This window comes from Bubalus bubalis, chromosome 3 (assembly GCF_019923935.1).
Source record: "Bubalus bubalis isolate 160015118507 breed Murrah chromosome 3, NDDB_SH_1, whole genome shotgun sequence".
NCBI classification, from domain to species: domain Eukaryota; kingdom Metazoa; phylum Chordata; class Mammalia; order Artiodactyla; family Bovidae; genus Bubalus; species Bubalus bubalis.
The window spans coordinates 2162131-2183053 of NC_059159.1; the positions used below are offsets into that span (position 1 = coordinate 2162131).

The 20923-nt window shown below is 46.0% G+C and overlaps 1 protein-coding gene across 1 annotated transcript in view; it reads left to right on the plus strand.

Moving 5' to 3' along the window:
- Positions 1-2868: 2868 nt before the first annotated feature.
- The window catches only part of MAP2K6 (mitogen-activated protein kinase kinase 6), a 106222-nt gene continuing 88167 nt past the window's right edge, over positions 2869-20923 (plus strand). The window contains exon 1 of the mRNA XM_006047571.4: positions 2869-3179. Within this exon, the coding sequence (XP_006047633.1) occupies positions 3164-3179 (16 nt within the window). The 5' untranslated portion in view covers positions 2869-3163. The remainder of the gene's footprint in view (positions 3180-20923) is intronic.

Genomic DNA, 20923 nt, shown 5'->3' on the forward strand with positions numbered 1-20923 from the left:
TCAAAGTATGTTTTTCCCACAAAGAAAAAACAATATATGTTGCCAATTGTAAATCACATTGAGGGAACTCTGCCCCAAGTTATGTGGCAGCCTGGATGGGAGGGGAGTTTGGGGGAGAATGGACACATGTATACAGTTGGCTGAGTCCCTTTCCCGTGCAGCTGAAACTATCATAACATTGTGGTTCGCTATACTTCAATACAAAACAGAAAGTTTAAAAATATATATGGTTCAATTTATGGTCAAAGGTAATCAACCCTGATCCTAAAGGAAATCAACTGTGAATATTCATTTGAAGGACTGATGTTGAAGCTGAAGCTCCAATACTTTGGCCACCTGATGAGAAGAGCAGACTCACTGGGAAAAACCCTGGTGCTGGGGAAGACTGAGGGCAGGAGAAGAAGGGGACGACAGAGGAAGAGATGGTTGGATGGCATCACCGACTCGATGGACATGAGTTTGAGCAAACTCTGGGAGATATTGAAGGACAGGGAGGCCTGACGTGCTGCTGTTCATGGGGTCTCAAAGAGTCAGACACGACTGAGCGATTGAACAACAACCAAAGGTCAGAGGTGTTTTGCACAGGTGTGTGTATGTGTGTGTGTGCGCACTGGCTGTTAAACACATCACTGTCTCTATAGGAATATGAACTGCAGACCGACCTGCAGGACATAAGCCACTTGCTGTGGACCATGCACGCCTGTGCAGAGAAAGCACAAGCACAGCCACTGCAGCAAAATGCCCCAGACATGATGTGATTCAAGCTCTTCAGGAAAGAAGCGAGTCTGGGCCAATTCAAGAGAGAGCAATGCTGCTGACCACATAAAATGCAAATGGTAGTCAGCTCAGGCCCATGTCTGCTCCTCCATCGATGCCTGGAAAAGTGAACTGGATGCACTGAAATGGATCTCCACGCCCACGTTGTCTCCTACTTAAATGAAACTTAAGGGGAAAAATGCTGGTTCAAGAAGGCTCAGATAGTATGTGCAAGAAAGGGAGGAATACACAGTATGAATTTGCTCAGAAAGATAGTGAAAGAAAGGAAGAAAGGAAAACAGCAAGTCTTTGTATCTGGGCTCATGGGACCGAGCGCCTTCATTTTAGAGCCAGAAGCTAGTATGAACATGAGGTGACCTTGATTAATTCTCATTCATGTCAGCAGAGGGGATCAACTTAAGTAAATTGATGTTAGGTCCGTGACCTACTGCATATTTGTTTTAAGAGCTGATTTGTAGCTGAAACATGGTGGCCTTCTTCCCTCTGATTCATCCATTACTCAGAAGGCCCTGGCTTCTTAGAATTCTTAATAAAATTCCAATAGTTTTCATCAGTGGTCATCAAACACAGCCGAACCCTGTTTCAAAGTGCCTCTTTTTGCCTTTTGCTACCAACTTGACCTAGCTCTAGCTTCTCCTGGCTTCAAATCTTGATCACTGAGGGCATATTTACCTTCTTAAAACAAAGCTTTGATTCCGTTACATCCCTTTCCAAAGCCATTTCACCAGCTCCTAAGTACCTGCAGAATAAAGCCCAAGCCTCTGTCTTGGCCCCCACTGTGAATCCCACCCACTCCCATGTCTGCATGCAGTGTAGACAGGCTTCCTTGCCCTCTCCTAAACAGGGCTGCTTCAGATGCCCACCCGGCTTCCCTGATGGCTCAGCCGGGAAAGAATTTGTCTGCAATGCAGGAGACTCAGGTTCGATCCTGGGTGGGGAAGATCCCCTGGAGGAGGGAGGGCATGGCAACCCACTCCAGGGTTCTTGCCTGGAGAATCCCATGGACAGGGGTGCCTGGCGGGCTGCAGTCCACGGGGTCACAGAGTTGGACACGACTGAGCGACTGACACACGCAGGTGTCCACTGTGCTTGTTCATGCCTCAGGAGGTTCACACTCTCAGTTCCACCCTGGACCTGAAAAGCACCTTTCTGAGTCCAGTCCATGCAGTGAAGCGGTCTGAGCTCACTTCAGCCCAGGTCCCCTCCATCCCTTGCAAGGAATGTCCCATCCCTGAGAAGGGGTGACATCTCTGCCCACCTGCTGTCCAGCTCCTAGCCGTGAGCATTACCGGCTGACCCCAGGTCCTGGAGAGGGCCTGGCACACTCCAGGGGTTCAACAAAACTCGGTAAACTCTGCTGAACAAATCCGAGACATCTGATTGTTAATACAGCATGACCACCCACTTTCTCCCTGAGGCCAGGGGACTTTCCTAGACCCCTTCAGGTGAGAAACAACATCTAAGCAATTTAACTCTGATAAAGTTTGCTTTGACACATAAAAAGCAGAACTTCCTCCGTGATCCTTCCAGAAATGAGAACTCCCCATCCCCCCAGCCTCCACCCTGCCCCAGCACTGAATTTCAGATTCCCCAAAGCAACCTGGACCTCTGCTTACTAAATAAAACTTTGCATCTTCTCTGCAGCCACCTCCCCCTGGCCAAATCACCAGCGAATTCTCCAGGCAAGAAAAAGGTTTTTTTTAAATGGACGTTTGAGGTGGGGGAAAAGAAACGTCTTCAGGCAGGAACCGTCCAACTGGTACTGCCCTGCAAACACGTGAAGCCCGAAACTGACTTTCTGAGCCGGCCGAGTGGTTTTCAGCCAAACCAATGTTTTTTAGCAGCTGTTTCGGGGGCTTTTGGAGAACACAGATGCCCGCTCCCCTCGGCCTTGCCCGGCTTCTCCCATCACCGGGTACCGAGTGCGTGTCCAACTTGTTTACCTGGACGCAAGCTCTGCCGCCTCCAATCTTCCCGCGCAGCGACCCGCGCGACCACGTGTCCTGAAGTCAGAGCCCCGCGGACTCCGCGCAGGAACTACACTTCCCAGCGGCCCCCGCGCCCTTCGCAGGAAGGACGTCTGCGCACTAAGATACTCAGTTCCAAGTTTGGAGCTTTTAGCTGCCAGCCCTGGCCCATCATGTAGCTGCAGCACAGCCTTCCCTAACGTTGCAACTGGGGGAAAAATCACTTTCCAGTCTGCTTTGCAAGGCGTGCATTTCCATCTGGATCCCCTGGAAGTCCATCTGCTGCCTCGGTCAAGAGAAAGTCCACTTGCATGAAGATTGCACGCCTGCAGCTTGCATCTTTGTTGCAAAACTAGCTACAGAAGAGAAGCCAGGCAAAGTCTTTTGTGCTCCCCTCCCCCATCAAAGGAAAGGGGAAAATGTCTCAGTCGAAAGGTAAGAGCCTATTTGCATTACTTGCAAAAAATGCAAAGGGTTGTGCATGCATTTATGAATGCATGGATGCAATTTACGCCTGGCGATTGCATTTTTAAGTTTGAGGTTTTCCACAGCTCAGTTGCATTTCCTGTTTAGTATGTGTCTTTTTTTTTTTTTTTTTTGCAGACACAGAGAGTTCCTGTAAGGCAGGGCTTGCAGTTCAGCTGTGCATTGACGTTATTTGCATTCTTCTGCTAGGATTGCTGAGCTCTTTTTTGCCTTTTGCCCAGTCAGGAGAGATAGAGCAGGTTGGTAGCGTCTGAATGTGCAATGCTTTATATAATTATAAAATTCTGTAGTATGCACAGATATAATAGGTAATCTTATATGCGACAGGAATACAAACTTTTTAAAAAGTCGGTAGATGAAGATGAAAGGTAAAACTTGAGTTCAACTAGTAGGAAATTAATGTAATCTTATATTCCTTTGGGAATGAACCGTTGCGGTGCTAGTATTTAGCTACATTTCCATTGATATCGCTCTGAACATTAAGCAACTTTTGATTTTTAAAGGAAGTGAAGGTGAGTGATAGCATTTTACAAAAAAGCAGACAAGACGTCTTTCTCTTCCGAGATTTTGCACTTTACGCTAATTGCTTATTGGTTCACAGTATTTAGAAGCAGCAATAAGGGCATCGATGTTTTATGTTTTCCCATTTGGGAGATGCTTTGCATCTCCAGGGAAAATATTGGGAGAAAAACTGTACTTCTAAGCTTTACCCCAAGGTGGGGGGACTGCACGGTTTCATTGACAACCATAATGAAATCTTTTAAGTGTGTAATTGCCTATATTTAGCATAGGTCAGAAGTTCAGGGTTATGGTTGTTTTATGTTTTTTTTTTTCCTTGAAAAAAAATTTTTATTTTTTTTACACAGTTATATTTTACAGACCTAATGTCAGGCTGGGGGGTTAAAAATATAGAGATCCTGACGTGACATTATAGAGCTGAGGGTATGTTATCTGGTGGCCCTGAGACTGTGACTTGTTTCAGAACAAATCCTCCTTGACCATGGGGAAAGCACATGCCCTGTGAGAATGTATGGAAGGGAGAGGTGGGCGCCAGGAGAGGAGGGGGCTCTGCAGGGTGAGTGAGTAAGTCCCAGGGAGTTCAAGTGTGTCCCGCATGTCCTGCAGCTGTGTCACTTTTCAGTTCTGTGTGATGGGAGTGGGAGTCATACATCTCAGCCCAGGAAGGAAGTAGCATATATTCTCAAAAATTCAAAGTAAGGCTCTTTCTTTTCTCTGGGTATTGGGAGAAAATGGAAATCTGAAAAGCTAAGAGCGCCCAAGTACCTAGAAATTGGCATTGTGAAGTGCCAGTGTTCCTTAATATTGGTAAAACCTGTGAGTACAGTCTCCTAATTGAGCAGAGAAATAATAGCTTAAAAGGGCATTCCAGGCTTTGATGTATGAGAGAGATGGCATCTGGTTACTTTGTATTTGCTGTATATTCACTCATGCATTCGGGTCATTTTAGTATATGAGTGGCTGTGTATCTGTGTGTATATGTGTGTGTATGTGTTGGGCACAGGATTTGGGGACATATAAAAATATTTCATATGTAAGTGTTTCATTCAAGGAATTTACTTGTGTTTGGTGAAACAGAGCGTGTATGCGTATCATTGGGATGCTAAGATAATTGCTTAGATCATGAAGCGAAATGGTGCATTTGTAATTTAGAGATGGCAGTGGTCTTCTCCTCTCTGGGAGACGAGAGGGTAGTGCTCTAGTGAGCTTATCTTTGGACCTTAGGGTTTAAACTCAGTCATGTTTCTTTGTGAATTCTGGGGGCTCACTCCTAAGGCAGCTCCATCCTAGCAGAGGAAGTTGGGAAGCTGACAGAGAAGTTAGCATGACCCTCTTCCATGATGGGTGCTCTCATCATACATCGTGCGCTGGCAGTCCTTCGCACGCATCCCCGTTTATCCAAGTGGTTGTCTTGACTGGATCCCATGTGGAAGGTGCCTCTGGTGTGAACGTGGGATTCCTGTCCAAAAGGAAAACTTTTCGATGGAAGGAAGTGTGTGATTACTTCAGAAATGGCAGAGACTTTTGGCCTGGACTTTTCAGTGTGGACCTGGTCTAATTCAGCTACGGTATTCTCAAATGGCCAAGTTTTTTTTTTTTTTTTTTTTTTTGCAGTACCAAACTTCTTTGTAATACTATAACCAAATGAAATGAAGGAAAAGCAAAAGGTGGCTACAACCTCATAGTAGTGAAGAATTTAACAACATGTTCAATTCAAGGACCTTTACGAACCTTCTAGATCACTGTAATTCGGTTTTTCAGACCTCTAATTTAAGGCACAGCAGAGGCAAAAGAATTACAGACTCCCTGGGAGCTGGGAGGGCTGGCTTACTCCTCTCCAGCCTCACCAACAGTGAGATTCCCAGAAAGAATTTCTTAAAAAGAAATTTTGTTTTCCACAGTTGTAACTTTAGGTGGTAGGCTTTTCAGCTTGTTTATATTAGCTGTCTGGGGTTGAGCTGACATTTTTCAAATATTAAAGTGGCAGAATGCCTTTTGAGGAAATCTGAAATGTAAGTTAACAGGAAGGGCACCCAGAGAGTGCAGGAATTCCTGCACTTTACCGGAAGACAGGCTACAGGAAAATGTGTCATCTACGTTACCCCAGAGAGTAAAACTATTGTTATCAGCCACAGAGATCTGAGGGAGAGACAGCCAGAGGGAGGGAGTCTGGCATCCCCCAGTTCACCTGAAAAGAGAGAAAAAGTTGGACCCTGTTACCAATGCACTTTTCTCATCCCCTGCTCGACTCACCTTTAAAAAATATTAGTTTGTTTAAAATAGTGGTAGGTACATTGTGTCGTGGGGAGTGTGTGTCAGGGACAGTTCAGAATCCTGTAGAGGACAGTGACAGGCAAGGACTGTCAAGGGACCCACCCCTACTGTGGGCTTTTTGCTTCTGAAATTCACGCCAGCCTGGGAAATGGAAAGTGTACATTTCTCATTCTGTAAATTCCTTTGTTAAGTTGTACCCGAGAGACTTGTCATGCTTAGCCTGTAATCTGAGCCAGTCTGTTTTATAACCTCGTGCATCTCAGGACATAAAATCAGAAGAGGTGGCCTGGGTTTCCTGAGTTTGTTTTGTAGCCATGTGGCATTCACGACTTTACAACACGCAGGTCAGCAGCAGGGGCTTCCCCGGGGGTCTCTGGGCGGTAAATCTGATGCTGGAGGAAAGGGTTGAGATTCTTGTTCCTTTGTTTTTCACAGATTAGTATCATTATAACTGTTTTACATTATCTTAAAGTTTGAAAGGTCTATAAGGAATATTTTTAAAACTTAGGAAAGTGCCTAAGTAATACTTTATTGTAGAAACAGTTGAAATTGTAGGAAAGAAAAACAAGAATCATTAGTGACTGCAGTGTACATTTAGGCATATATCCTTTTGGACTTTTTTCCTATTCTGATATATATGTGAATATGAATAAATCCAAAATGTTTATAAAATGATTTAGGAGCCTGTGGTTCACTTGCCAATAATACTATGAAATAGTCAAAGTTAATATATCGCTACATGAATAATCTAATTCTAATACTAAAATTTATTTAAATAGAACATGAATGTTTATTGGCTTTCAATGTTATGGGCATTGCTGTGATAAATGTCCCAGTTCAGACATTATATATACTATGGCCTTTGACTAAATTCCAGGACATAGAACTACAGGTTATGAATCTCTAATTCTTCCCCATACTGCATTCTTTTCTTCACCTTTTAAAAATAACTCTTTTATTACTATGAAGACAATATATACTCATTGAAAAAAAAATTCAAGCGGAAGAGAAATTCATAAGAAGAAAATAAAACTCGCTCAGAGTCACAGAACCCACAGCCGATTCCTGCTGACTCTTCAGTGACTCCCTGCATGTGAACATACGTGCTCTCTTATACTGCATGTGGTATTTCGCAGCTCGCTTTATACTGGATCATGTATCATCGGAGAGCTTTCCACAGGCATACACGTACAGCTTCCTCCTTTTTAGCAGTTGCTCATTTTAATTTGTAAGAAGGTAACTGTTTTATCAGTCTCCAGTTGGACTCTCAGAGAGTTCCACTTTTTTACACCTATGCACATACTGCAGGGACTATAACACCTTGAACACGTGTGTCTGTACGTCGGCCCAGCTGTCTCTGTGGGATGGATCCCTAGGAGTGGGAGTGCTGAGCGGAGGCTGGCGTGGCTGTGCTGCGCCCCCAGGCTGCCAACACTGCTTCTTACTCTCCAGTGATGTTTGCGAGTGTTCACGCGCTCCTTTTAAGCGTCCTGGTAAATGTTGCCATGTAGGTTACTCTTCAGAGAGGTTATGCACACGCCTGTATGTAAAATGGAGAACCACCTGAAGCGCACAGGCGACTCTACGCTCGGTGCTTGGTGGTGACCTAAATGGGAGTGAAGTCCAGAAGAGGGGGCAGCACATATGCACACGGCTGGTTCGCCTGGCTGCACGGCAGAAGCCAACACAACATTGTAAAGCAACTACATGCCGATAAAAATCAATTTAAAAATAAACAAAATAAAATAGATAATAAGCAAGGAACTACTGCAGAGCACAGGGAACTCTACTTACTACTCTGTAGTAACCTACATGGGAAAAGAACTTGCAAAGGAACAGATACATGTATGTGTATAACTGAATCATTTTGCTGGACATCTAAAACTGATACAGCATCGTAAATCAACTATATCTCAATATAAACTTAAAAAAAAAAGGTTATGCTCTCTTTCCTTCATCCTGGGTATAATAATTTGAAATTTTTTTTTTGCCAATTTGATAAGAAGTGTTACTATTTTACTCTCATTTGAATTTTTTTAGTGATAAAAAAGTTGAATTTTTCTTTTTGACATCTGTGTTTCATGTGTTTGAATTTTTTTCCCTCATAAAATGTGTCTTTAAAAATTTTAATTTGGGGATCAGATTATTTTCAGAGTTAAGCCAGAACATTCCAAGATGGCAGAGCTTAGGTAATCATGGGTTCAAAGCCGGGTTCAACTTTCATGCGTCTAAACAGTTTAATTCCCTGGTGAGTTCTAATTTTAATTTTAACCAAAATGTCTTAAGTAAACATATACTTTGTAGACTCATTTTGTTCTACTGTCTGTAGCTATTCAAATCTGGATGACAATAATAAGAAAAGTATAATGATTTGATTTAAATTCCATCTGCAATTTACTAACTTCTGGACATCTGTGCATTTTCAGTTATCTCTACAGGCAAAAGTAGTTTTTCTCTGGTTTCATGAGTGATTCTTACCTAAGCACCTGGTTGTATTACGTGCATCGTGGCAGAATAATTCTTTTTTTTTTTTTTAGCTTCATGCGTAACAGCTAATCATAGAAGGGGTTTCCTTTGCTAGATTTGTTGGAAGAATGAAGGCACGGATCTGTTTTGATGACCTCAGAAATTATATCAAGTCAATCACCGTTCACATATTCCTGATACAGCCTTCCTTAGTCAATGCTCCTATTTATGCACCTTGATATTAAGCAGTAGAATGTACAGCTGTGGAAAGGAGTTTTATAATCTAATCATCTCATTTTACAAAGAGCGAACGGAAGCTCTGAAAGAAGGTGATTTGTCTGAAGACCGAGCCATGGGTGGAACTTACACCTCCTGATTCTTTGCCCCAGCGTTCTTTTCACTCAACCGCACACAAACACTAGGAATCCACATTTATAAAACATTTTTTCCAGAATCTTGAGGATATTTCACATTTTTTTGTTTTGTTTGTTTTTGTGGGAAGCATGCTGGCAGGCAGGGCCGACAGTACAATCAGCAGAGGTGCTTTCACAGAGTGAAACTGTGATACTTGATCACAGTGGTGGTTTTTTTTTTAATCAATTTTCTGCCAAAGGATATTTTGCAAATGCTCTCATTTTAATTCCAGTGCCTACACTATACAGCTGCAAATTGTAGCCACTGTAGTTGTTTGCCTTTTATGGATCATCTCTGAAAGCCTCTTGCTAGGTAGCTAACATTTCTTCTTCTGCATCTTGCAACTCTGCCTCTTTGAGCTCATGAGCAATAGGTGCTCAGTGAATGTCTGGCAGTGCCAGTATTTTTCATCAGTGGCGCTCTCTATCATTTTTCATAAAAGGTGTGGGGTAATCAAATTATAATGCAGCTTTCCTGTGCTTCCTTTTCCACACTGATGTCTCCACTCTATCTTTGCTTGATTATTTGAAAGTTGCAAGGATAGCATAAAAAGCAACTGAACCATTCCTGAAGAAGTGTCATTCTTCCTGCCTGGGCCTTCTAAGCAGGTTTAAAGATTGTGTGATGCTCACTCAGCTCAAAAAATATGCAGGATGAAGATGAGTTGTCTGGAGAGTCCAGTGGGATAGGATTGAAGTGAATTCCTTCATCCCGTGCTGGTTTTAGGAGCTGGTTGGCAAGTCACCTCTGAACTCGAGCATCTGAAAGGTTGTCAGAGATAAGCTGCCAGTTCTTAACAGCTGGCGGCCCTGTGACCAAGCAGGGACCTCTGCCCGGGTGAGCCCCAGTAGCAGTCTCCTCCTGGACCCTCGACCACCACTGGCTTTGCCCCATCTCAGTCTTGTTCCCACTCTTCTTCCTCACACATCTTCCTTCCTGTGAGCCGGTGCCTATGGTTTGGTACACGGTTCCTAAAACCCCCTCCTGCTGTGGAAAGCTATTCACGTTATAACCTACACACACACACACACACACACAAAGTCTATCACAAACCATCATAATTTAGTCAACGTAGTTCTGAGTTGTTCCTTATTCGATCTCTCAGTCGTGTCCGACTCTGCGACCCCACGGACTGCAGCACTCCAGGCTTCTCTGTCCTCCGCTGTCTCCCAGAGTTTGCTCAAACTCATGTCCATTGAGCCGATGATCTATCGAACCATCTCATCCTCTGTCACCCATTGAATAGGCTCTTGTTGGATCCCTCTTCGTCTATTTTATTTTCTAGTCTGTATATTTATCCTTAAGTTGGGTTGGGGTCAGCCTTGCTTTTTCTTTTTTTCCCCAGAGACAATTCGCTATAGATCTGAGGCCATCAGAGCCCACACCCGTTACCCAGGGCTATCATTATCCTCATCGCTTATTATCTCTCAGTCGCTTTTCAGGTGTTATGCTTTTGAACTTCACCTAAATCCCAGCAGGACAGATAGGCGTATGTGTGCTCAATCGTGTCTGACTCTTTGCCACTCCATGGACTGTAGCCCGCCATGCTCCTCTGTCCAAGGCATTTCCCAGGCAAGAATGCTGGAGTGGGTTTCCATTTCTTTCTCGAAGGAGTCTTCCTGACCCAGCCATGGAACCTGTGTCTCCTGCATTGGCGGGTGGATTCTTTACCACTGAACCACCTGCGAAGCTCAGGAGGACAGGTAGAGTTATTGCTAATTTACAAATGCAGACGCTGGGGCTTTGGAGAGTTCACTAACATGCCTGGGGCTGGAAAGCCAGCAGGCAGCCCAGGCAGGATGCAAAGCCTGGCCTGTCTGGCTGCAGGGCCGAAGCTCATCACTGGGGCCAGGAAACCACAGCCTGAAGGCCAAAGCTGGACCCACCTGTTTTTTTTTTTAATTCATTTATTTTTAATTGAAGGATAATTGCTTCACAATGTTGTGTTGGTTTCTGCCATGTATCCACATGAATCAGCCAGCCTGTGAGCCAAAATGGTTTACACATTTACAAATGATTGGAAAAAAGAATTAAAAAGAATAACATTTCATGACACAAGAAAGTTATATAAAATTCGAAGTCAGTGTCTACCGATAAAGTTTTATTGGGACACAGCTCTGCACATTCATTTCTGTGTGGTTGAGGGCTGCTTTCTCCCCCGCAATTGTGTAGTCGAATCACTGTGATGGAGACTGCATGTCCTGCAGAGCCCAGAATATTGACTCTCTGGCTCTTTTCAAAAAAAGCTTGGTGACCTTGCCCTTTGTGACTTTCCTCAATCATGTGATGACTCCTGGTCCATATTACATTCCTCTTTGGCTTTAATTGGAAGTCGTTAACCTGGATGGCCACTCACCCGGGACGCAGCCGGTGACCTCGGGCCCCGCCCACAGGAAGCGTCTGAGTGGCGTTTCTCCCAGCCGTGACATTGGTGGGCCATTGCTCATTTCCGCCCGGCTGAGCGTCCTGGCTCGTTGGCCCATCCTGAGTCCTGTCCCCTATGCTGCACTCTTCCTGTTTGCTTTGCATTTCTTTTATGTTCTCATCTTTCTTTTCCCGCCCCTTTGAGAAACTGATCATTAGTCTTCCCCTGGTCCCTTCATCCTCCGCTTCTTTGTCCCACATTTTGCGCAAAACGCCAATGAACTAAAACCAAGGCATGCTCCCACGCTGCCTGGCTTTTTGGGTTGGTATCGTGACACAGCTCAGGGCTGCCATCATGTCTTTTGTGTGGCCGAGGACAGGACCCTCCTTCCGTCATCATCCGTCTCACCCGGGCAGGTTATCGCCTCCTGCAAAGGCTGGAGCCACTGTCCCACCTGGGCTCGCGATCAGTCCCTCAGTTGTGTCTGACTCATGGCGACCCCCTGGACTGTAGCCCACCAGGCTCCCCTGTCCATGGGATTCTCCAGGAAAGAATGGGGAATTGGAGTGGGTTGCCATTTCCTTCTCCAGGGGACCTTCCTGACCCAGGGACCGAACCCGTCTCCTACGTCGGCTCTGTTGGCAGGCAGGTTCTTGACCGCTGATGCCACCTGGGAAGCCCATTTTCTCATTTGAGCTCCCCCAAATCTGGATGGACAGTTGCGTTTTGTGTGTGAGGATCCTGTTGCTTTGAATCGCTGTGTATTAATATTTGAGGTTGTGTATTAATATTTATCAGGGAAGGTCCTGGCAAAGGTTCTGGAAATGAGGGAAGGGGACGACGTGGAAGGAGGTAATGTGAAGACAGAGTTGCTTTGGATGGTGGAGCCCAGATTGCTCATCGTCTCCAAAGTGGGTCTGCTTTAGCCCCTACAAAGAAATGCTGTCATTCCTGTGATCCAAGATGGTAGCACCACTGTGGAGGCTTTCATATTCCAGGTAACTGTGATCAGCGATGAACGTATCTCATTCTCACCTCAGCAGGGCCTGATGTGATGAAGCCCCGTTTTGTATATGAGCAACTGAGGCCAGAGGTTAAATGTCACGGTTGATTGTGACAGAGCAGAGCTTTAATCACGGGCTGTGTGACCCCAGCACCTGGTTTCCTGGCTCCTCCACTTGAGGGGCCACTCCATCATAAATGTCTGAACCCATTACCTGGAAGACACGGTTGGAGACAGAAAGCATGGATGGGTTCCGTGGGAACTTGTGCGCACCAGGGTCACGTGTTGTCCTTAGGAGGGGCTGACCGGTGTCTCCCTGTGGATAGCTTCCTTTAAGCCTAAAATATTGAGTCTGACTCATCCTGAGAGCGGAGAAGGCAATGGCACCCCACTCCAGTACTCTTGCCTGGAAAATCCCATGGACGGAGGAGCCTGCTAGGCTGCAGTCCACGGGGTCGCTATGAGTCGGACACGACTGAGCGACTTCACTTTCACTTTCCACTTTCATGCATTGGAGAGGGAAATGGCAACCCACTCCAGTGTTCTTGCCTGGAGAATCCCAGAGATGGGGAAGCCTGGTAGGCTGCAGTCCATGGGGTCGCACAGAGTCAGACACGACTGAAGTGACTAGCAGCAGCAGCAGCAGCATCCTGAGAGTTCAGGTGGAATTCCAAGTACAAACTGCCCATTGGTTAAAGGAAGCTGGTTACGATTGGTCTACTGACACATTGGTGTGTACAGACCAGTAGACAGAAATTTGTTGAGCATCAGTAATGAATGGTGATTCCGTTACCTGTCTTAGAGTCTGTAACTAAGCAGATCTAAACCTTATGTGTTTCCGTGCACATCGAAGTGAAATTGGTTTAAAACAGTAAGAAAAAGGCAGCCAGTTTGGCAACATACCTCAGTAGAGGACTAATGCCTTGTTGGGTTAGTGATTTCCTTTTGTCTTGGTTGTTTCTATGCAGATGTGACAAGTACAGTTTCCTTGAAACTGTGAATGAACCTGCATCTTCCCTGTTTTCCTTTTCTACTGGAAGGTGTGGAAGAAACCAGAATTTCCTCTTTTGTGTGGTTGAAGAGGCAGGTGTGAATCTTCTTTCAAGGCGATGGATTCTCTCCCAGCTTTCTCTCCTCTCAGAGCAGAACAGTCAAACCCAGGCTCCAGCCACTTCCTGTGATCCCTGAGGAAGCCCTGGGGGTGGATGGCGGGGTGTTCAGGGACAAGCTATTCATTCCTTTCTTCTGCGCCCCCTCCTCCATCCCCGCATGGGAAGGATGAGTTAGAGATAAGGGTGAAGCAAGAACCTGGAGAACCAGTAGGAGCAGAATGGCTCAGACCTGCAGCTCCCAAGTCCTACTAAATTTATAGATCAGTCTAACTGGAACTGACTTCTTTACTGCAAGTTTAAGCCTTTTATCCCAAGATAAATATGTGATTCATTTAAGTTTTCTTTTATGTACCTCAATAGAAATATAACATTTTCTCCGAGAAGATTCTGCTGGTTTCTAGTTAAACGTATTCCTAGGTATTTAAAAAAAATGTTTCTATTGCTCCTGTTAACATATCTAGAGGTATATTTATCATAATGATAGTATTAGAAGCTCAGTTGTGTCTGACTCTTTGTGACCCCATGAACTGTAGCCCGCCAGGCTCCTCTGTCCATGGAATTCTCCAGGCAGGAATACTGGAGTGGGTTGCCATTCCCTTCTCCAGGGGATCTTCCTGACCCAGGGATTGAATCCAGGTCTCCTGCACTGCAGGGAGAATCTTTATTGTCTGAGCCAACGGGGAAGCCATATTTATCAATATCTATCTATATATAGTGATATACAGAGTGATCTTTAAAATATATAATATATAAACAAATAACTTAAAAAAAGCACTCTATTTTATATTGGAGTATAGCCGATTAACAATAGTTTATTGGCTATGAATTATAGTCAATGGTTTCAGGTGGACAGCAAAGTGACTCAGCTGGACGTTTACATGTATCCATTCTCCCCCAAACTCCCCTCCCATGCAGGCTGCCACATAACACTGAGCAGAGTTCCCTGAGCTGTACAGCAGGTCCTCGTTGGTTATCCATTTTAAATGAAGCAGCAAAGCAGATACCATTTTGACTGTTACGTTCAAGATACCTTGCTGGGTTGAACAGACAGAAATGCACTCTGCTCTATTTTTTAACTTACTAGGAGCCTTGAAGAATCTACTTAATCTTTACCTTCCATTTCCTGACCTGCTGAATGGAGGCTGACACATTCACAGCATTGTTAAAAAAATTTAGCAAGATGGGACTTCCCTGGTGGTCCAGTGGCTAAGACTCTGAGCTCTTAGTACAGGGGGCCCGGGCTGGGGAACTAGATCCCACGTGACACAACGAAAGGTCCTGCATGCCACAACTGAGGCCTGGAGAAATCAATAAATATTTTTTAAAAAGATAATATTTGTAAGGTACTTAAAACAGTGCCTGGCACATAGTAAGCACTCAATAAATCATAGCTATTAAAAAGAAAATTAAGCAAGGCTATGTGTGTGATGTGCTTTGGGCAGTGCTTGGCATTTGTTTATTTATACAGTATTTATTGAGACCCCTGCTGGGTTTGAGGCACTGGGCTATAGTAAGCTCGCCATAAACATAACCCTCTTTCTTTCTCTCCATCTGCTTAAGGAGCTTATAGTCTAGTGGGAGGTAAGATTGCAGAGAAATGTGTAGAATACAAGCTAGAATCTTAGATATGCTTAGAATAGACACTGTGGATTAAAAAGCCTTATAGATGAGGAGGAGATCAGGAACATTTTTACCATGAGTGTGTAAGTATCAATCAGATTTTCACAGTCGAAGAGAAAGTCATGACAAACCTAGACAGCATATTAGAAAGCAGAGATATCACTTTGCTGACAAAGGTCTATATAGTCAAAGCTATGGTTTTTCCAGTAGTCATCTATGGATGTGAGAGTTGGACCGTAAAGAAGGCTGAGCACCAAAGAAATGATGTTTTTGAACTGAGGTGTTGGGGAAGACTCTTGAGAGTCCCTTGGACAGCAAGGAGATCCAACCAGTCCATCCTAAAGGAAATCAGTCCTGAATAGTCATTGGAAGGACTGATGCTGAAGCTGAAACCCCAATACTTTTGCTACCTGATATGAAGAGCCAACTCATTGGAAAAGACCCTGATGCTGGGAAAGATTGAAGAAAAAGGAGAAGGGGGCCACAGAGGATGAGATGGCATCACCAACTCAATGGACATGAATTTGAGCAAACTCCAGAAGATCGTAGGGGCTTCCCTCTAGCTCAGACGGTAAAGAATCTGCCTACAATGCAGGAGACCTGGGTTCGATCCCCAGGCAGGGAAGATCCCCTGGAGAAGGGAATGGCAACCCACTCCAGTATTCTTGCCTGGGAAATCCCATGGACAGAGGAGCCTGGCAGGCCTTGAAAAGAGTCCATGGGATCACAAAGAGTTGGACATGACTTAGTGACTGAACGACAACAGACACAGGCCGAACAATTTCTTAGAAGAATGAAAAAAGAGAAGATGGCCTTAGGAAAGTCTCTGGAGTTTCGAAGACCTTATGTATGTTTTCTAAGAACTTCCTTTTTCTACTTACCTCAATACTGTACTTACTGCTTATGATCACAATAGGTTAACAAGTGAAACGTGTCCTATGTCATACTTTTAGGCGGTTTTTTTTTTTGGATTGTGGAAACTCCAGGAAACCTAGAGGTTAATAGTTAAACAAGTATATCATATCAGCTGGGTTTATGGGCACAGTGTAATGATATAAGCAAGCTGTTGGTTCAATAATCAGCGTCTTTGCTAGGTCACAGGATACTTTCCAGAGCATGACCATAGCTGCGGTTTCATTTTTTTATAACCTGCCAACCTGCCTTTTCCATTTCTCAGTCCCTTCTCCCTCTTCTAGAATCATCTGAAGGCAGTTGAAAAGAAGGAAAAACATCCTTCTGAATTCGCCTTTTACTTTTGAAAAGTGAAAGTGTTAGTCGCTCAGTCGCGTCTGACTCGTTGTGACCCCCTGGATTGTAGCCCGCCAGGCTCCTCTGACCATGGAATTCTCCAGGCAAGAATACTGGAGTGGGTTGCCATTCTCCAGGGAATCTTCCCAACCCGGGGATTGAACCCTTGTCTCCTACATTGGCAGGGAGGCTCTTTACCACTGAGCCACCAGAGGTGCCCCCTTTTACTTTGACCGGAGGAGAAATGCTGTAGAAAGTTCTTTGTTTTACCAAACTTACTTACTCAAGCCTGATACCAGGGGCTGGCCAGGGAGTTCATACATTTTTGTGTGTGTGTTTAATTTCAGGAAAATTCCATGTAAAAGAGAAATATATTTAATACAGTTGGCATTTCCATACAATTGTTAGGTTACATTCGTTTTTTTTCTTTCATTATCTTGGTTTGACAAACACACCGGCCTACAGCTCTGGAGTTCACAATAGACTGTTTCTCGGTGTAGTAAGTACTGAGTCACCTTCGTTCTCCTCAGTGACTTCAGTCAACTCAGGGTCTGTGGAGTGGATTAGGTGGGCGGGTTGATCACTGCCCCGCTGCCCGCCCCCCAGTCTGAGTCAGGAAAACCATGGGGCAGTTGGTGCGTCCTCACCTTGCTGAGCAGTTAAAAGAGACCACGTGACCCAACCGGGGGATAGGACCTGCCAGGTCTGTGATCTCCCGAAGGTGGCTTGCCAAGTCTCCTTGCTTGGGACTTTGTTCCTGAGTAAGCTTCTATTTTTATAGATAAAGAAGGGGGGAAATGTAAATTTAATTCTGAAATTGATTTAAGAATGAGATGGAAATTTGGATATGTCAGGGTTGTTATTTTTTAGTCGCAAAGTCGTGTCCAACTCTTTTGCAACCCTGTGGACTATAGCCTGCCAGACTTCTGTGTCCATGGGATTTCCCGGGCAAGAATACTGGAGTGGGTTGCCATTTCCTCCTCCTGGGGATCTTCCCGATCTAGGGATGGAACCTGCGTTTCCTGCATTGGCAGGCGGGTTCTTTACTGCTGAGCCATCTGGGAAGTCCACATTAAGGGTAGGATGATGTTTTTCCAAGTTACATTTCAGTCTTTCTTCTGATGTGACATGTCTAAGGATAAGACCTCAGGTGGATGTGACTGCGTGTGGGAGGACGAGGGCCAGATATTGATATTTCATGGTTGACTTTAACAGGCATTATTGAAGAATTATATAAATAATCTGCAGCTTGCCCTGGGCTTGGTGACTACAAAGTCAGCTAGATTTCCATCTCTACCTTCAAGAAGCTCACCGACTGGGGGGATGTGTTGGTTTGCAGGGGCCGCCGTAATGGAGTACCGCTGATGGGGTGACTGGCACAACAGAAACGAGTTGTCTCTCGGTTCTGGGGGTGGGAAGTCTGAGATTCAGGTGTCAGCAGGGTAGATTCCTTCTGAGAACTAACCAGGGACCGTCCGCTCTGCTTCTGGGGGCTTGCCGGGGGTCTTTGGCATTGCGTGACTCCTAGAAGCAGCTCCCAGATGCTTGCCTTCACTGTTGCCTGGACTTCTCCCATGGAGGTGCCTTTGTCAAATTTCTCTTTTTATCCACACATCAGTTCTGTTGGGTTGGAAGTTCACCCTAATCCTGTGTGACTCATTTTGATGATATATTTGTTGTAGTTCAGTTGCTCAGTCATGTCCCACTCCTTGCGACCCCAGGGACTGCAGCCCACCAGGCTTCCCTGTCCTTTAGCACTCCCAGAGTTTGCTCAAACTCATGTCCATTGATGATATATGCAACCGCCCAACTGCTCTGTCAGAGAAATTCTCCCTTTCTGGGGTGCTGGGCGTCAGCAACTTGGGGGAAGGGCCACAGTTCAGTCCACAGCATGAGAAGAGGAGCATGTCAGCAGGTTAACGCTATGGCGTGTGACTTGAGTGTCCGTTCTGGTACGAGGTGCAGAGGTGGGAGAGGGCACCCTCCTGGGGGAGAGCCTGTGGGTCTGCGGGGGATGCCACCTTGGCAGAACAAAACTTCGGGTTTGGTGTTTTTTGCAAGAATCAGCGAGTAAGATGGGAGACTTGCCCTGTGGTCCCTGAGCCCACTACCTGCAGTTTCGTCTGATTTTCTGTCATCAGTGACAGACTGGATTCTTCTAAATTAGGGGAGAGGGGGGAGGTGTGTGTGTGAAGTTGGAGCCCCCACACACACGTGCTGTTGCTGTCTCGATTCCCCAAACTTAAATTGTGCCTGGTGGTGATGACGAGACCGGCAGGGTGATCCTGTCAGAGGTCGTCCCAGGCCCTTCCATGTGCAGACGTGGAGGTGGGCCTGGGGAGTTGGGGCATATCCTGCTTTGTAACAAATGGTTCCAGTCCTCATGGAACAAAGCTTAAGAGGGACTGGGAGTGAGTAAGAACCAAGGATCTGCAGCCAGGCAAGGCTTATTTTTAGCAAAGGCCTGTAAGCCTTAAAAAAAAAGTACTACTCGAGTGTTACCAAGCTCTTCCAATATTGATTGTTAACAAGAAGTCTTTTCAACTTATGTGTCTATTTATTCCTGTTAATTGTTGTTTAGTCATGTCCGAATCCGTGCGACCCCACGGACCGTAGGCTCCTCTGTCCCTGGGATTCTCCAGGCAAGAACACTGGAGTGGGCTGCCATGCCGTCCTCCAGGGGATCTTTCCGACACAGGGATTGAACCCATGTCTCCTGCACTGGCAGGTAGATTCTTAACCACTGAGCCACCTGGGAAGCTCATTCATGTTAATAGGCAGTTTTATTTTCTTGATGTGGTTCTGAGTATGTTTAGCATAAAATTTTGACCTAGAGTACTAGGACCAGTTTCAGGAAGAGGGGCCAGTAAAGGATGAAATGGTCAGGATGTGTTAGATGAGGGGAAGGTCAGGGGAAAGGGACGTCCCCCCAGGTTAGGACAGATGTCCCTCATCTGTGCTTGTGCTGCCATGGGGGCACCCTGCTGATGGGGCGGGGCCAGCGGCCACCCAGAGCAAGCCGCGGGAAGGTGAGACCTCCTCCAGAGCTGGGTGGAGGGTCTGGGGGCAGGTGATCCAACAGAAAGGGGACAGGTGGGCAGGAGGGTGTGGCGGTAAGGCGAGAGTTAGGTGAGTGATGATGGAAGGGAACAAGGAAATACTCAACAGGGAGGTCAGTTGGGAAGCAGGGATCAGAGAGGGAGACGCCCTGAGGGCCTAGGGTGAAGAAGTCCAGCTCGCCTGTGCATTTTTGTTGGCTCTTGGCGCTGCCTAGGTGGCGCTAATGGTAAAGAACCCGCCTGCCAAAGCAGGAGACGTGGGTTCGATCTCTGGGTTAGGAAGATCCCCTGGAGGAGGGCATGGCAACCCACTCCAGTGTTCTTGCCTGGAGAATCCCGTGGACAGAGGAGCCTGGCGGGTTACAGTCCGTGGGGCCGCACAGATTCGGTCAGGACCGAAGCGACTGAGCACACGCATGCTGCAGCTGAGAACTGAGCATCCGCCTCGCCTGTTCCCGGCAGCTTCGCAGCAGTCTCGGTCCACCTGGCCGTGGTGTGGTCTTGCCTTCCCGGCGGCCCGTGCAGCCGGGTTGGAAGGATACGCGGGAAAGGAGCACCTGGAACGCGTCTGCGGCTTGTTGAGGCTCGGGATCGTCTCCCCGCCGAGCGCCTGCACACGGCTCTGACGCGGGACCAACAGGCTCAAAGGGAAACAGGAAGTGGGGAAGTCACTGGATGCTCAGGACTCTGGTTCTAGGACTGAAACCGGCCTCCGATTTTCCATCTCCAATCAGGAAGTGAATACGGCTTCATGTGAGCAAGCAGCCCTGACTCCTCGTCATCCGCTTCCGAGGCAGGGACGTCCCTGGCGGTCCAGTGGTTAAGACTCTGTGCTTCCAATGCGGGGGTCGAGGGTTCCATCCCCGGTTAGGGAACTAAGATCCCGCGTGCCACGACATGGTGAAGCCAAAAATAGCCGTTCCAAGGCAAATCTGGGAATAAGAAGTCCAACTTCTGGACGAAAGTTTGTGCTGCTCTTCTGTTCTAAAAAGGGCCTCACGGGGCACCTTAAGCTAGGATAATACGGGGGTTGCGGATTTCTAGCTTTGGTCGTGTCCTACTCTTTGCGACCTAGACACTTTCATTCCCATTTATGACACTCCATCTTCAGTAGGGAGTGATTTTTTTGATGCCTACCTTGTGCAAGGGTTTGTAATAAGCACCAAACTTATTAGCACTACTCTTCAAAAAACCCCGAGAGGCAGGTAGAATTATCCCCATTTTACAAAGGAGGAAACTGGAACTCATGTTAATAAGTTGCCCAGGATCCTACAGTTGGTGGTTTGCAGTGCTGGGATTTGAGTCTGGTTCACTGAAATTCCACAGTCTTGTGTTTTTCACTATGTAACCGCCCTGTGAAAATAGTGAAAAACAGAAACACACTATTGCACAATGATAAGAGGAGAGCTGACATCACAGGTGCCTGCCTGGTGTAACTGTGATGATGGCGAATGAGCGCTTCAGTGGAGAGATGCTTATGACCCAGCAAGAGTGGATGTAAAAATTCAGGCGGAATGATTGCAGGTCTGTATGTGTTTGTGCATTTGTGTGGTTACTTCTACCTCAAATCAAAGAGTCTTGATTAAGGAGGTACTGCTGAGCCTGTAGGAACT